Source organism: Lactuca virosa, chromosome 8, assembly GCF_052849685.1.
Source record: "Lactuca virosa cultivar CGN04683 chromosome 8, Lactuca_virosa_CGN04683_v6, whole genome shotgun sequence".
NCBI lineage: Eukaryota > Viridiplantae > Streptophyta > Magnoliopsida > Asterales > Asteraceae > Lactuca > Lactuca virosa.
In genome coordinates, this window is record NC_136433.1 from 115,875,249 (window position 1) to 115,892,832 (window position 17,584).

Sequence of the window (17,584 nt, forward strand, 5' to 3'; positions counted from 1 at the left end):
GTTTGGGTTGAGGCGGTCATGCTTTGTGCTCGTGCCAACATACCCATGGCGGACCGGATAGACTGCAGACCCGGTTAGGGATACTAGTCAAGCCGAAGGCCCGGTGAGCGGTCTAGATAGGTTGAAGGCCCTGAGAGGCGGTCCAGACGTGCCAATGGCTCGGTGAGCAGTCCAGATAGACTGATGGCCTGTGAGGCGGTCCAGGCAGGCTGATGGCTCATTATGCATGCTGTTGTTTATATGATATGATTATGATTGTACGGCGTTGGTATTTTGGATGAACTCACTAAGCTTCGGGCTTACAGTTGTTGATTATGTTTCAGGTACTTCTGATGATCGCGGGAAGGCGAAGGCGTGATCGTGCACCTCCTTATATTTTTATGATTTGATTCTGGGGATACTCTGATGTTTAAACTATTTTGAAAACAAATTTGTAATACTTATTGGTTTTAAATGATTTAAAAAGTTTTAATTGGCTTGATTTTCGAGGGTGTTACACAAAACATGTTTGGCTACTTCATAGTGTGGAATTCTTGGATCTGACATAAATTGGGACAAATGTTGTATAGCAAATGCTAAATCTGGTCGCGTATTAACAAGAAAATTGTGTTTTCCCACCAATTTCCTGTAAACGTATGGGGATTCCATTAATTCACCTTGTCCCAATAAAAGTTTTCCATTTACTGGTAAAGGACAAGTAGTTATTCCTTTTGAATGAAATTCTTTTATCACTTCTTGTGCATATTTTCTTTGAGTAAGAACAACACCAACATCACTGTATAATACCTCAATGCCAAGAAAAAAAAATTAAGATCCAAGATCTTTGATTTTAAATGTTGTATCAAGAAATGCTTTCAATCGTATAATCTCCATTTCATGATTGCTTGTGATCATAATATCATCAACATATATAGCAACAAATGTGACATATGATCCTGAATGTTGGTAAAATAAGGAATAGTCATTTTTTGAAGAGTTATACCCTTTATCCCTTAATGCTGATGACAACTTGGCATGCCATTGTCTTGATGCATGTTTTAAGCCATAAAGAGACTTTTGTAAGATACAAAATTGATTAGGATTGGTCAATTTCAAACCAGAAGGTGGCTTCATATATATTTCTTCATGTAAATCTCCATGAAGAAAAGCATTGTTAACATCTAATTGATACATTGGCCAACTTTTCTTAACTACAGTAGCTATAAATGCACGAATTGGGGTCATTTTTACCACTGGAGAGAAGGTTTCAGTGTAATCCATGCAGCTTTCTATGTGAAACCTTTTACAACCAATCTTCCTTTACACCTTTCAACTTCTCTATTTTATTTGTACTTAAGCTTATATACCCATTTGCAGCTAATAGGTTTTTTACCCTTTGGTAAGTCCACAATTTTCCAAGTTTGCTTCAAGAGCAGCAAATTCTTTGTCCATTGCTTCTTGCCACGCTGGTAATGCAGTTGCTTCTTCATAAGAAGATGGTTCTTTGAATTTATCCAAATTGTAAATGAGTTTCTTGCTGTAATCAGACAAAGTACTGAAACAAATATGTGTTGGAGAAGAAACATGAGTAACTGTGTGCATGCAAGAAGCATAAGAAGGACATGAACTGTCACAGTTGTCACAAGAAGCACTACATACATAATCTTGAAGATAAATTGGAGGATGTGAAGTTCTTGAGGGTCTTCCGAGTGGAATAGAATTGTGATTATGTTGTATTGGATTTTGAATTGGAGGTTGAAAATCATCATTTTGTGGTTGAGGAATCCGAGTTGTTGATTCTGAACATGGATTTGAATGTATAGATGTAGGAAGAACATCTTCAATTTCGGACAAAATGTTTTTTGGAGAAAATATAGGTGCATGGGTATTTTTGGAATTTTGAAGATTGTAAGGGAAAATGGTCTCATGAAATACCACGTCTCTAGAAATAACAATTTTCTGTTATTCCATGTCATATAACTTGTATGCCTTCTTTCCATAAGGGTATCCAATGAAAACACAAGGTATTGACCTTGGTTGGATTTTGTCCCTGTTATGCTGCAAGGTGCTGACATAACATAAACATCAAAAAGTTTTCAAGTGATCATAAGAGGGTGTAGTTCCATGTAATAGAGAGTATGGAGTTTTGTTTTGAAGAAATTTGGTTGGAAATCGATTGATAAGGTAAGTGGCTGTAAGGACACAATCACCCCAAAATTTTAAGGGTAATTTAGGCTGAAATAACAAAGCTCTTGAAGTTTCAAGAAGATGCTTGTGTTTTCGTTCCACTACACCATTTTGCTGGGGTGGATAAATGCAACTTGTTTGATGAATTATCCCTTTTTGTTGAAAATAAGAGATGGCTTCATCGCTTGATCCAAATTCAAAATCATTATCTGATCTGATAGTTTGAACCTTCTTTCCAAATTGAGTTTCAACCATTTCAATAAAACCCTTTATAACACCAAATGCATTGCTTTTAGTACTCAAAAGGTGTGTCCATGTTGATCTTGAGAAATAGTCCATAATGGTCAACAAATATGACTGATTGTTATATGTTTTTGTGTTATATGGACCCCATGTGTCAATGTGAATAAGCTGAAATGGAGAAAATGTATGAATTGTACTATGACCAGAAGGTAATTTGTGTTGTCTGGCCTTTGAACATACATCACAAGAATGACTGAAATCAAAATTTTCTTTATTAGACAAACATAGAGTTTTAAGCTTGTACAAAGGAAGATGACTAAGCCTCATATGCCAAACAAACATTGGAACATTCTTAGAAGCAGAAAACACATTGGAATTTGAAACATGAGTGTTTTTCACATTACAACTGTTTACAGGGGTATTTTTGGAAAACACAACTGAAGAATGAAAAGGCAGATCAGTTGAGACTGAAAGAACAATTCCAGTGTTGGTAGTTGGCTTGGACGGCAGGAAGTACAATCCAACTTTGTGTTTACCAAGAACCAGTGGCCTCTTCATTGAAGGGCCCTGCAAGAAGAAACAATGATGTTCTGAAAACACAACAAATGAATGTAACTGTTTACAAAGTTTAGCAATGGAAAGAAGGTTGAATTTGAAAAGAGGGACATGCAACACATGATGAAGAAGTACATTATCATCCAAGATTATACTTCCATATTCAAAAGCATAAGTTTGTTGACCATTTGGAAGAGTAATTCTATAAGGATTATTTAGCTTTTGTGTGTTTATGAGAAATGATTTATTAAAACACATGTGATCACTTGTACCATAATCGATGATCCAAGTCATAAAAGTAGTTTCAAGACAATGGCAATTAGTGAAGCTATTGTGTTGATCATGAGAGAGGAAGGCATTAAAGGCATTAACCATATTAGCGGAAGACTGATTGACTTTGACATTTTGATGTTCAACTCGGTTGCCTTCACTATTGTTATCATTCAATTTTCTCAATAAAGAACACAATTGATGATATTGCTCATTTGTCAATTCTTGCATGAAATGATTCCTTTGTAGCTGTTGATGATTGGTGATGTTATCCGTTTCTGTAGATTGATTTTCACCAATTGGCTGAAAACCAGATACACGAGCTGCAACATTATTGTTCTTGGTGAATTTGAAGTCCTTAGGAAAGCCGATTAACCTATAGCATTTGTTGGCAGTGTGACCTGATTTCTTACAAAAGGTACAATTAAGATTCCTTTTGTTCTCAAAACTTCCTTTGGAATTATTTCCATTATTGAAATTGTTACCACCATTGTTGGATTTGACATGCATAGATGCTAAATCGATGGAAAAGTGAGAAGGAGAATAAACTTCTCGTTTCTTTTCATCTTGAATTAGAAGAGAATATGCCTTGGTAACTCAAGGAAGTGGATTCATCATTAGAATGTTACCTCGAGTTGTATTGTAATCACTATTTAGTTGTAACACCCAAGTTTCGAGGCTAAGCATTGGTACGATGATGTAATGGTTAGGGTCAACAAATGTAACTTATTTTTAAGTAATAAAAAGGAATTATTTGAGTAGTACGTGAATTATGTGAATTTATGTGCTTTATAATTGTTTATAATAAATTAAGAATGAAAATAAGCGTCAAAAAATAAAATGTTAGATAAACCCGATATCTATGAAGAAAATTGTACTGGTCATGACATGGATTCCGGAGATATAAAGAACGCCGAAATCCGAGTTATAACGAAGAAGTTATGACCTGTCGAAGTTTCGCGAAAAAACCAACACGACGCTGTGTGACGTCAAAAGTGAGTGTATGATAAAGTTATTTTTATCCTTAGAGATCTAAACGAAAGTCGTAGTATACGTTAAACCGAGAGCGTGTATAAAAAGAACGTCCAAATCTGACTTCGTAAGAGGAAGTTATGAATTTTCTAATATTTGACATAAAAGTGTGCAACCCGGAGTTCGAATTTTAGATCGAATGATTTTTATTCGACACAACCTAAACGATAATTGAAGATCTCGTAAATAGGAGGTCAACGATAAAAAGACAGACAAAAACGGACGTTGAATGACAAAGTTATGAATTTTTAACGGACTTTTCTTGTCCCGGCCTGTTAAAAATATAACTTTAAAAATAAAGTCAAAATTAGATGACGGAGTCTAAACTAAAGTTGTAGAGTACGTCTCCACCTACACGTGGATATAAAGAACGTCGAAAACGAAGATTGTATGCGAACGTTACGAATTTTAGAAGACGGAAAGGCAAATTACGAGACTGATTGCGAGACCACGCCCCGCGTAGCCTTCGGACGCCTCGCGTACCGGGTACCCTCCGCATACATCGAGGGTATGCTCAACGGTCTTCCTATGCGCGGTCTGAAGTGAGCCGCGATGCACCAGCCGGAGTTTGACACGCCATCGTACGAACGCGCCGCGTAGCCTTGAACGCCCTGCGCACTGAGGTACGCCCCCGCGTAGCTCCGCAGGTACGCCCCGCGTAGACCGAGGCTTCGGTCTATAAAAGGGGTGCAAAGGCAGCTGGTTTTCTCACACCTTCCACTCTTTATTTCTCTCTCTACTCTCTCACTAAACCTCCCAAACACCCCCAAGCCTAGGAAACCTCCCTAGCACTAGAAGAAAGTCCCGGAGCGCCCGAGGACTCCGAGAAAAAGAGTTTTTCGGTTCGGAAAGCCTTGCCCCCGTAGAGCCCGGTTTTCAAGTAAACCTCCCAGTTTTGTCGAAGCGAAGCGCTGTCCAAATTGGAATCACCACCATATCAGGTGAGTGCATAATTACTTTAATCTTACACATAGATATGAAGTATTTTAAATAAATTACGTGCTATGTGTGCAAATTATCTGTTTAGATGAGATCTATGATGGATGAAAGATCTAAACTTTTTTTTTTTCAGATCTAAACTGTATATGTATTTTATATTTTGAGATCTGTGCTGAATGAAAGATTTAAACTTTTTTTTTTCAGATCTAAATTGTATATGTATTTTATATCTTGAGATCTGTGTTGGATGAAAGATTTAAACTTTTTTTTAGATCTAAATTGTATATGTATTTTATATCTTGAGATCTGTGCTGGAAGAAAGATTTAAACTTTTTCAGATCTAAACTGTAAATGTAAGTTATATCATGAGATCTACGCTAGATGAAAGATTTAAACTTTGTTTTTTTAGATGTAAGCGTTATATGTATTTTATATCTACAAATATGTTGGGTAGAACATGGGTAGATAATGACGAGGGATGAAAGATGAATATCGGCAGCTGCGCCTAATAGAAAATATCATAATTCTGGCAGCTGCGCCAAAATGATAATATCGGCAGTTGCGCCTAATAGAGAACATCATAATTCTGGCAGTTGCGCCTAATTGATAATATCGACAGCTGCGCCTAATAGAGAACGTCAAAATCCTGAAAACTGCACCTAAATGATAATATTGACAGTTGTGCCTAATAGATAACATTGGCAGCTGCGCCATAGGCAACGATGGACTTCGTGCGTATTCCTTAGGAGAATCCCTAGGAATGAAAAAGTGAATGATAGATGATTCTTAGGGTGGATCCTTATGAAATAAAGAAGATGACGGGGATCGGTAATTGGGTTAATCGGGTGATGCTGAAACATAATAACTTTATTATTGTGGGTTGAAAACCCTATATACTCACCAGGTTTCCCAACCTGACCCACTCAGTTTATTTGTATCACAGATGTCGATACGAAGCTACATTACACTGAGCGATTAAAGGAGATGAAAACCATTAGTGTAAATACATGTAAGGTTTGTTTATGCTTATGTTTCTGTATTGACGATGACATCCCAAAGTTTTAATATAAACAAAATGCATTTCTTCGGAAATGAGTTGATAATATCATTATCATGTTTTTTTCTGGGAACAAATTCCGCAACACTTTTCTTTAAAAGTATACTCTGATTTTAAAAATGAAGCATAAACAAATCGGTCTTTTCTGGTTGTGAAAATGGGGATGTCACATTAATCCCATGAGGAATTTGAGAAGCTTCTGATTTTGTTGAAACTCTTGCATTTCATGAGCAGCAGTACAGGTACAATTTGGAAGACTTGACAAAGCACCTAGTTCACCCCAGCATCTCTTCAATTTGGTAAAGTAAGTCGCAAAATCACTTGATCCTTGAGTTAAATCAGAAATTTCTTTCTGTAATTGATAAAGTTTGGCACCATTGGATTGACCAAAACGTTATTGTAAATCTTTCCAGATTTCCTCAGCGGAACATGAGTAGAGAACAGATTCGGATATGTCGCTTGAAAGAACATTGAGTATCCAAGACATAACCATATCATCACATCTTTTCCATAAATCGAATGTAGCATGATTAGAATCTGGTTTGACGACTTTGCCATTGACAAAACCAAGCTTTTTCTTGGCCGATAAGGCGATAGTGATAGCTTTCTTCCAAGATCCAAAATTCGAACCATCAAATGGTTTCGTAACAAGTATCATTCCAGGATGATCTGAAGGATGCAGATAAAGCAGATCATATGAGTTAATCTGAGATGAATTTGCGATTTGAGAAGAACCTGATTGAGAAACTTGAGCCATATTCATAATTGAAGAATGAGGAACACAAGATTGATTGGTGAACAATCACACAATAAAAAAAATGATGAAAAGAAGTAAAATCAATTGATGAAAAAGATTAATTGATGAAGATTGAAATGAAAATCGAAATTGATTGATGAACAAAATCAATCAATAGAGAAAAAAATTCGAGATTGCGGAAAGCTCTGGTCAATAAGAATATATATACAAAGTGAAGGAGAAAGAACTGCTATCTAACAAACTTCTAACAAAATCACGAGCTACTCACGTGTTAACTAACAGACTTCTAACTATTTACTAACAGACTAACAACTAATATACTAACATGAAGTTTCTTGATATGGACCGACGAAGGGTAGGTTGGTAACTTGTTGTTTTTTAGCCATGTCTTCCGCAAATGTTATCACATGCAGATTGATATTTTTTCTTGTCTCTAATTAAATTGAAGAAGTGAATTGCCATTTGTATTGTGAAGTGTATTCCTTATAGTATCCATCTATCATCGAACAAAACGTGACAGTGAAGGGTAATGTTATCATTTATTGATTTCAAGGGTTGAGATATATCTTTGTGGTTGCTAATGTAGTTGTTTTGTTGTAGGTGATGCATGCGAAGATTAAAGAGAAAATAAAATTAATCCATTTTGAAGATGATCTTAAATTAAGGAAAATGGGCTCCATAATTTCAGGTTGGTAACTTTTGTTTTGGTTTAATTGATTTATATTTTTCATGCTTTTTGGAGTAAATTATGTTTGGGGGTTTCATGTTTTGTTAATGTTTCCATGTTTATGCATTTCTTTTTGAAATTACTGAATTGAAACATTACAACCATGGAGTCCCAATCCTCCAAAATTAGTTAGCTTTTTCATGAAAGTCTTTTATTTTATATGCCATGCACATTGATGGTTAATAATTTCATATCCTTAATTCAATTGCAAAATATTAAGGAAATATTTTAAAAATAAATAAACATTTTGATGTAAATATTTTCCTAATCACTTATATTTTTATTACTATAAAATAGTCTCTCAATTTGACGAAGGACATTGATGCACCACCGGGTCCGTCTTCCATTGATTACTCTAGAGGTGTTCGCTCGAATCTTTCAATTGGCATGGAAGATACAAACAACTCGTAAGCTAATGACCGGTAGGGGATCCTGAGCCAATGCTCCGATGATAAAGTTAGTGAAGACTTCGAAAGATAAGTGAACGATAGGAATTCGGTCATTTTCTGAGTGAAGTGAATATTGCGTACCTTGGAAGTGAATCAAATCATCTATTTATCGTAGAGATAAAAAGGTGTCGACCTCTTTATGTTCCAAACAAGTATGCCATCTTGTCGCATTTATGACTGTATGCCTGAAGATACGTTTTACCGTACTTGCCATCCGTTACCTAGTTGTTCTTCAATGGTTCGAGAACCCATCAATCATATATTCCTATACATGCTGTATATTTAGAGTTCATATGTACTATACTACTGTTGTGACGTCGCATCGTACTTCTTCCATCACTTTCCATGCTGCGATATGTTAATTTCGGTATATATGTTAGTTCGGTACATATATAATAGTTCTATATATATACTAGTTCGGTATAAGAAGGGTTCACATAGCTATTAGGCTATGTTATACCCTATTAAGTCCCCCTAGTTTGGATTGTCATTTGCTCGTGGAAGTGATAATTCAAATTTTGATAGGATCGATGTCGTGACCGTTGTATTTGGATAGGAACAAAACTCCTGAATTAAATTTTGACATGATCGTCTGGCGATTTTTAGCCCTCATGATTACCCCTATAACCATCTATTCAGTTGCCTTTTCTGTAAGAGGGGTACAACGCCTATCCACCGCTTTGTCTGCCCCTTAAATGCTCCTTGCTAATGCTTCGTCTATAAATATTCACTTCTTATTCATTTATTTCTTCACCCATTTCTTTGTGCAAAACACTTTTCCCTTGTTTGTGATTTTTTTTTGAATCCTTTCGTCATGGATGGTACTGGTATCTCGCATATTAAGACCGTAAAATCCAAGCTTTCTGTTAAAAGCATGACGAGTATTGTGAGGAAATATGAAATTGACCCCAAGTTTCATCCTCGTCTTCCCGAGGTTAGTGATGTAATTACTGATGCACCCAAAGACTTCGTTAGAGTGTATCGAGTGTCTTTCAAGTCCGTTTAAAGTACGCATTATTCAATTCCCTTTCACGCTGCCGACAAACGAATATTGCATGTACTTGCTGTTGGAACCACCTTTGTTGGATAAAGTTGTTGCAAAACTTATGACATAGTTCTTCAAAACTTCCTATGCTTCGGGGTGGCAGGCTTGCTAACCTGTATCGAGCAGATCCATCTAATGTTCCTGTGAAGTACATACTCTACAATTTTGGATCCATTAGGATCATCTTTATGGTCTACTGGATGTTCGAGACGTGATCGTCTAGGTCTCCCGTTCCATCGTAGGGCGATACTCTTGGCCTTTTCAATCCTTTTGGGATGGGCGTCTCGTTAATGTCATCCGTAAAAGGTGAACGAAAGTTTAGATTCTTGAAATCTTGATGGTACTGTTTTGCTTCTACCGCCCCGAGGGTTTTTCTCGGTCCTTGTGAGTGTTTTTATTGGTCCTTGCATTTCCAGAACTTATCTCTTTTCTTTTTGAATTTTTCTCATATTCCTTCGCTTCTCCTTTTTCTTCGTCTGAGTCTTTAGATTGGTCAGTGTGAATAGAAACTCGATCCTACTCCTTTTCTTTGTGGAGTTGTTTTTCTTTCTGCAATCTTCTCATAGTCCTGAAGCTTTCAAAAGCTTCGAACTCTTCTAACTCAATTTTTTTCGTTGTTTTTCTTTGCTGACTCGTTCCTCCTTCTTCAACTAAACCCCCTGTCGTTGCGTTCTTGTGTCTTACCACGGTGGTAATTTGTAGCGTTTCTCTTGGACCTTCCATGTTCTGCATTCTCGTGATAGGACTCGTATTAGCTACTGGTGTGTTTACGTTGGCTATTTGTACCGGGGTCCGACAGATGGCGCCACTTGATGCACCACCGGGTCCGTCTTCCATTGATTACTCTAGAGGTGTTCGCTCGAATCTTTCAATTGAGCTGGAAGATACAAACAACTCGTAAGTTGATGACCAGGAGAGGATCCCGGGCCAACGCTCCGATGATAAAGTCGGTGAAGACTCCAAAAGATAAGTGAACGATAAGACTTCGGTCGTTCTCTGAGTGAAGTGAAGATTGCGTGCCTTGGAAGTGAATCCAATCATCTATTTACAGTAGAGATAAAAGGTGTTGACCTCTTTATGTTCCGAACAAGCATGCCATATTACGTTTTACCATACTTGCCATCCGTTAACCAACTGTTCTTCATTGGTTCGAGAACCCAACAATCATATATTCCTATACATGATGTATATTTAGAGTTCCTATGTTCTATACTATTGTTGTGACGTCACATCGTACTTCTTCCGTCACTTTCCATGCCCCAATATGTTAATTTCGGTATATACGTTAATTCGGTACATATATACTAGTTCGGTATATATATAGTAGTTCGGTACATATACTTGTTCGGTATATATATACTAGTCCGGTATAAGAAGGGTGCACATAGCTATTAGGCTATGTTATACCCTATTAGACATCTTAAATACACCATACATATTAAAAATTCACAAATCTCCGAGCAATGACCAAATCCGAACAATTGTAAACATTCACAAAAGTTGAAAAACAATTCTTTATTTCAATGTCGAGTTGTAGTCTTCTTTCATGTTGGACATTCACAATTTCACATCTAAATACCTAATGGGCAATAAACTTTTTTGCTTCATTGTTGTTCATCAAATTTGGTTGATCATTTACACTAAAATACTACATTATGATTGTCTAATATTTTTATAAACACCCGACGAAATAACTAATAAAAAGTTAACAATGATTTGTTAAAATGACAAGCCAAACATAAAATTAAAAAAGAATGGAATCAAATTCTATTTTATATTGCCAACCAAATGTACGTTTTCACTATAACTATTATTAATATTAACATTAGATTAAAAAAGTTTTATGTAGACGTAGCGGGTAAACGAACAACAAACTGTGCCGCAACCTATTTTTGGATGACAAAACTAATTCTTTTAAAAACAACATTCGTAAATCTTGGGGTCATAACATTATTATGCATGAACCGTTGGACTCTATTGAAGAGCTCCACAACATCTGACACAAGGAAAGCAAAAGTATCAAATGCAATTCTTTTAGGAGATTGTAAATCATTTCACAACTTGTGATTGTTCTTAACCTGTGTAGATCAAAGCCATGGTTTTGGATGGTATAACTTTGACCTACTTCTTATGAATGTTGTTTATTTATTGAATAAAACTAGAAATAAATACATTGTTAGGCTGCTTAACTTTTTCTTTTTTAAAATAACAAATGCAATTTTAACCATCGGATATTCGGATTAGACATTTGGTTGCTAAATATTAACGATAATAGTATATCTGATAGCTAGCATATAGTTTATCTTGTTATATTTAAACTTATTCAAATTGTATCATCTTGTATTGTAATTGTATTATAAATACTTAATAAAATCCTCTCCACAACGTGTAGAGGGTCTTGTAAAGCTTACATGGTATCAGCCTAAATTAATCCCACTAAAACCCTTCCATCGCCGTTTTTCTCCTTTGCCTCTTCAATGGCTGCCGGTGATAATGACTCCTCCCCTCTCTCCCTTCACACATTACTTCATCTTCTCACCATCAAATTACCCTCTTCTAATTACTTGAACCAAATCCTTTCGTTTCTGTCGTTTCAGAAGTTATCTGGTCACATTGATGGGACCATTAAATCTCCATCATGCACAATCCGCTTCTACTAGCGATCCTCCCGCTGCACCGACTCCAAACCCTGAGTATGCTAAATGGCAAGAAAATGATCACAAAGTCCTCATTCTTGGTGAGACGATTCTGAAGTAAAAAGAAGGAATTTAAAAATAAGATGTCAACCGGAAGATCATTGGTAAGTTTAATAATGGAAATAAAATTTTTGGTTAGATGTGGAACTACAAGAACATCTAATAAGGGAATATTGTTTTGAAGATTTGAATGACCAATGTGAGTAATAGGAAGAGTATTACCATTACCAAAACCGACATAATCTGAACCGTTGTAGGGATTGGCACCATGAACATTAAATGGAGATGGCGTCATGTGGGTTGTGGCTCCCGAATCAACATACTAATAAGGAGAGGTGTCATTATAAGAGCGATGAAATACGGATGCTAAATTTACATCAACTGTGGGGATCAGGTAGCAAAGGTTTGAAGATCCGAACATTGGTTTGCATAATGTATGTCTTTCCGGAAAAGTTATCAATGAGAAGATCGATGACCTCGACCTCGACCACCATCAGAACCACCGTGAGAATTCCGGCCACCGTTAGAACCCTCACGGTTTCCTTGTCCATTCGAGTATCCACCACGATTCATGTCCTTCAGATTGTGAAAGCAAATGTCGAAAGGACAGACGAGGTTTGACATCCCGTTGTTTGATGGAAAAATGTTTGAAAGAGTTGCCAAGTCCACATAGAAACCAATGAATTTTATCATAGTCATTAACAAGATAGCCAATTGTAGATAATTGATCATAGATAATTTTAAATTTTCCGCCATACTCGGCTACTGTGGAATTACCTTTCTGCAATTGGCACAAGGAGTCCTGCAAGGTGTGCATGCGTTCAACAGAATCATGACTATATGCGCGTTCAAGAGAGGTCCATACATCCCAGGTTGTTTGGAGACTGAGAACCTCAGCCATAGCTTCCTCGATAAGGGAGGATTGAAGAAGAAGAAGAACATTCTTGCTCGAGGAAGAGTTGATCAGGGTCTTTACATTCTTGAACAAGGTCAAAAGGCATTTTTATCCAAGTTGACAAAATCTCGGCTACATGCGTCTTTTGAAGTTTGGTATAAACTTTTGGGTCATGTTGCTTTTGATGTTATTTCTTCATTGTCTAGATTAGGTCATTTGTTAGTTACTTCTTTATTACCAAAACCTAGTATTTGTTCTTCTTGTCAACTTTGCAAAAGCAAACATTTACCATTTGATCTCGTTCATTATGATTTATGAGGACCTGCTCCTGTTGTCTCCACAAAAGGCTATATTATATCATTTTTGTTGACGACCTCATACTTACAGGGCATAATTTATAAGCTGATGCATCTCACGACTGAATAATGAATTTGCTATTAAAGTTCTCGGTCCATTAAGTTATTTTTTGGGCCTTGAAGTTTTCTATACAAGTGATGGATTGTTTTTAAGTTAGGAAAAATATGCTCACGATATTCTTACTCGAGTTGGGCTGCTTAGTTCCAAACCGGTTGCTACTCCACTTTCCACTTATAACGACTTAACAAGTTCGGGTAAACCTTTTAGTGATCCTACCATTTATAGGTCTTTGGTTGGTGCCTTACAATATCTTACCATTACTAGACCTGATCTTTCTTATGCGGTGAATCAAGTTAGTCAATTTCTTCATGCTCCAACCCTTGATCACTTTCAAGTTGTGAAGAGAATTTTACGGTATGTCAAGGGCACTATCTCTTATGGGTTGATTTTTCAGCATTCTCCTAAACCGAACATTCTTGATTATTCGGATGCTAATTAGGCTCACTACATTGAAACTACATATGGGTATTCCATTTTTCTTGGTGGAAATCTAATTTCGTGGAGTGCCAAGAAGCAACTTACTGTTTCCCGTTCCAGTTGCGAATCCGAGTATCATACCATGGCCAACACTGCAACTGAAATTGTTTGGGTAACCCATCTTCTTTGTGAGCTACACGTGTTACCTCCTATATTGTCCGACACTGCTTTGTGATAACTGCAATGCCATTTTTCTCGGTTAGAATCCGGTTTCTCATAAGTGAGCCAAACATATTAAGATTGACTATCATTTTTTTCGTGAGCTTGTTGCTTCTGGAAAGTTATGCACTCGTTATGTACCTACACGTTTACAACTAGCTGATATTTTCACCAAGAGTCTTCCGAAGCCATTGTTAGAGCATTTTCGGTCCAAGCTTTTGGTCCACCACCAACTTGCTTTTTTTTTTTTTTTTTTTTTTTTGGGGGGGGGGGGGGGGGGTTATTAGCGATAATAGTATATCCGATAGCTAGCATAGAGTTTATCTTGTTATATTTAAACTTTTTCAAATGGTATTATCTCGTATTGTAATTGTATTATAAATACTTAATAAAATCCTCTTCACAACGTGTATAGAGTTTTTTAAAGCTTAAATGGTCCCTATGGTTTGGGGTAATTTGTTTGTTTGGTCCCTAACTTATTTTTTTAACTCGGAAGGTCCCTATTATTTATTTTTGTTACGCGTTTTGTCTCTACTGTTTCTTTTTGTTATGCGTTTGGTCCCTGTCTTACCTAAAAAGACTATTATTTAAATATGAAAAAAATGATGGGGTAGGTAAGATAAGGTGAGGGAGGTGGGGTTGGTGGTATGTTTATCTAAATAAATCAAAAAATTAAGGGCGTCTTTTTAGGTAAGACAGAGACCAAACATGTAACAAAAACAAATATTAGGGACTTTCCGAGTTAAAAAAATAAGTTAGAGACCAAACACGCAAATTAACCTAAACCATAGGGACTATTCGTAAAATTTACTCTTTTCTAAAATAGAAATATATAAATGTCATTTCAACGACTAATAAATAGAAGAAACAACAACAAAAAATGAGACAATCTATTTATTTTTTAACGAACATATCAAATGACAAACTCTTTACATAAATTTGATCAGCGGATGAAAACTCTCATCTAACAAACAGAAATACACGTTTATTTTTCTTCAAGTTCGATCCACTTGCATTGCGTGTTTTTTGGAACACTTTTATAACGTATTTATTATGATATTATAATTCATTTTTTTTTCTATTGAGTTATTGTTTCATTCTTTTTTATCATATATGATGTAGGTGGTAACCAAAATCTGTTGAGTATGCTCATTTGAGTGAAGTATATAACTTTGTTTCGTTTGATGGTAATTTATTTGCTTAACCAAATTTTACGTATAAGATTGATTTGCAATGGTTATCAACCAGGAACTTTTAAAAGTACCAACATTTCATACTTATTATGGATAAATGGAAATGTAATTTACTTATTCCTTCATTTTTTGGTTTCTTTTTAGTACCCAAAACCTCTATCCCTAAAATGGCGAGGTTCATTATTTTCATGACCTAACTTTTTTGCTCTTTAAACTTGATAAATATAATTGTTCGTATGTATTGGTTTACGTATGCATCTATTTATTCGTTTATTATATGTTTTGTAGTAGATTGTTCTTCATAAAAGTTTAAATAAGCCCTTATATATTTTGTATATATTAATATCTAATTTCTTAAAATTATCCTTTATTTTCTTGTTGCAGAAAGGTTTCTTAACATGTTCGTCACGTGATCATGTCGATATTCCATCCAGTTTAACATGAAGGTGGCTCCGATGGGTAGATAATTTCATATTTTGTATCTTTGGTTGGTATTAATACATCCCATATTCCTCATTGTAAATGATTGCGTTTCTTTTATGCTTGACTCCTATTTTCAATTGTATACCATTATCCTTGCATTTTATATTTTATTTTATTTAAGTTTTTAAGTTTGGACTAAATGTTAAAAATAACAACATATATATGTAGCATATGACTGTTAAAAAGTAGGATATTCCTGTCACCGTGATACAAGTTGAGTTTTGGAATTCATAAGCATCATGAAAGCAACATTTGTTTTACATCTACATTTCAAGTACTATTGATACACCGTGTAATGCATCATCAATTGTATATAAAATTAAATTATATAAACAATAAACGATAATTTATTTATTGACCAATCTGATCACTAAATGTTGTGAATCAAACTAATCAACACGGAATGAAACCGACAAATAATATTGAGAATTATATGTCGATTAATTGCGATAAACAAATCCAATTATTATTATGATTACCAAGTTTCGTCCAGAAACCAGATGAATCATTCTCGATTAGATCCGATTATAAGAAAGGTAGAAGAAGATTGTCCTGTTGTTGGACGAAATTAAACGCAAGACAGAAAAATAAAACCGACCTGTCGATGGTTGATCTTGAACTTGGAATAACTGCACGTATCGGACTCCTGTCCTTAAAGGTTTTTTACTTCGCTTCTATTGGTTGTAAGCAACAGAGTACTACTCAGAAACTGGAAGAAAATCGTAGAAAGAGGAGGAGAGCTTCGATATTCGTGAGTGACTAATATGGCTCCTACGGAGCTGTTTATATAGGTATCGAAACCCTAAAAGACATGAAACAGACCCTCATAGGCCAGCCCCTAGAAACCCTAGGGCGACGACTTGCTCTCCAAGCAAACCGTTTTCTGGGCCTTCCAGAATATTCTAACTTGTCCTCTACGAAGTCAACGACGGTCAACCATTTGATCGGATCGGTCAAACCATCTTGACTCGAACTCGTCAAAAATAAAAGCTCCTGGAAGAAAATCGTAGAGAGAGGAGGAGAGTTTCGATTTTCGTGAGTGACTAATACGGCTCCTAGGGAGCTGTATTTATAGGTATCGAAACTCTAGAAGGCATGAAATGGGCCCTCATAGGCCGGCCCCTAGAAATCCTAGGGCGACGACTTGCTCTCCAAGCAAACCGTTTTAGGTCCTTCTAGAATATTCCGACTTGTCCTCTACGAAGTCAACGACGGTCGACCATTTGACCGGATCGGTCAAACCGTTTTGACCCGAACTCGTCAAAAATAAAAGCTCCTCAACTCCCAGTATAAAATGCGCCTAAATCACGTACTCGCAGCGTCAGCTAGTGCTAGGCTAGGCTAGGCGCGCTTATGAGCTTGGCCAATTCCTTTGATCCACTAAAGCCTTTAAAAGCCTATAAAGAGAATAAGCTTATAAACTCATTAAAAGTTTCTTCCCTCACCAATATAAGATAGAGGAAACTTGCAAACTTGCAACATTTCCTCTATAATTTCTAACATTAAATGGGTATTATGCGAATTGGAGAAGGTGGAGCCTCTTGATGAATCATACTTATAATTTTATTTTTGGTTTATTGACGATTAAACGGTTGTGGGTTTTATATGATTTTCATGTTTAAAGCATGGAAAGAGTTTGACAGTTTGTATTTTTCATGTTTTAGATTGTGGAGAGATTTAATATTTTTTCACGCTTTAAAGCTTGTAGAAATTTTATATTATTTTATGCTTTAAACTAAAGTGTAATGAAATTATATCTCTCCTAGCCCTTTTTTTTGTGTGAAATTTGTTAGTTTCTTTAATAGGGAAAATGACTTATAAGCCAAACAAAGTTTTCAAACCGTTCAAACAACATCAATTATGTTTTGTCTGTTAAGAAAACCAACGAATAACATTTTGTCTAAAAAAGCCCAAGTAACTTATACTTCTCATTTAGGGTCAACCAGTTAATAAAAGTCAACGAATGACATGGCTTATGATATGTAATTAAATATCGAAAAAAATTACTTGTAAGACCAACGAAG

The 17,584-nt window shown here is 35.9% G+C and overlaps 2 protein-coding genes and 2 long non-coding RNA genes across 5 annotated transcripts; 1 reads left to right on the forward strand and 3 right to left on the reverse strand.

The window, feature by feature from the left end:
* Window positions 1–1,368: 1,368 nt before the first annotated feature.
* Window positions 1,369–3,744, reverse strand: LOC145130754 (uncharacterized). The gene is made up of 2 exons (XM_079065524.1): window positions 2,190–3,744; window positions 1,369–1,778 (listed from the first exon to the last, which is right to left on the reverse strand). Exons 1-2 carry the CDS (start codon window positions 3,742–3,744, stop codon window positions 1,369–1,371), a joined length of 1,965 nt encoding a protein of 654 aa, XP_078921650.1.
* A 2,912-nt stretch (window positions 3,745–6,656) lies between these two features.
* Window positions 6,657–7,019, reverse strand: LOC145130755 (uncharacterized). The gene has a single exon (XM_079065525.1). It carries the CDS (start codon window positions 7,017–7,019, stop codon window positions 6,657–6,659), a length of 363 nt encoding a protein of 120 aa, XP_078921651.1.
* Window positions 7,020–11,498: 4,479 nt separating this feature from the next.
* On the reverse strand, window positions 11,499–17,065 carry LOC145129945 (uncharacterized). 2 transcript variants are annotated; one of them, XR_013717722.1, is made up of 3 exons: window positions 16,159–17,065; window positions 12,159–13,903; window positions 11,499–11,988 (listed from the first exon to the last, which is right to left on the reverse strand). It is a non-coding gene; the product is annotated as an uncharacterized LOC145129945 (long non-coding RNA). The 2 variants fall into 2 exon arrangements; XR_013717723.1 differs by lacking the exon at window positions 16,159–17,065 and having other exon boundaries at window positions 11,513–11,988; window positions 12,159–12,512; window positions 12,714–14,121.
* Window positions 14,982–15,663, forward strand: LOC145129946 (uncharacterized). The gene is made up of 2 exons (XR_013717724.1): window positions 14,982–15,071; window positions 15,462–15,663. It is a non-coding gene; the product is annotated as an uncharacterized LOC145129946 (long non-coding RNA).
* Window positions 17,066–17,584: the final 519 nt, after the last annotated feature.

Bases quoted from the DNA above. Each gene is read 5' to 3' on its own strand.
- LOC145130754 (XM_079065524.1), bottom strand. From the start codon at position 3,744: ATGCATGTCAAATCCAACAATGGTGGTAACAATTTCAATAATGGAAAT. The intron at 1,779-2,189 runs GTGATTGTGTCC...ATCCATGTTCAG, and splicing joins ATTACCCTTAAAATTTTGGG to AATCAACAACTCGGATTCCT.
- LOC145130755 (XM_079065525.1), bottom strand. From the start codon at position 7,019: ATGGCTCAAGTTTCTCAATCAGGTTCTTCTCAAATCGCAAATTCATCT.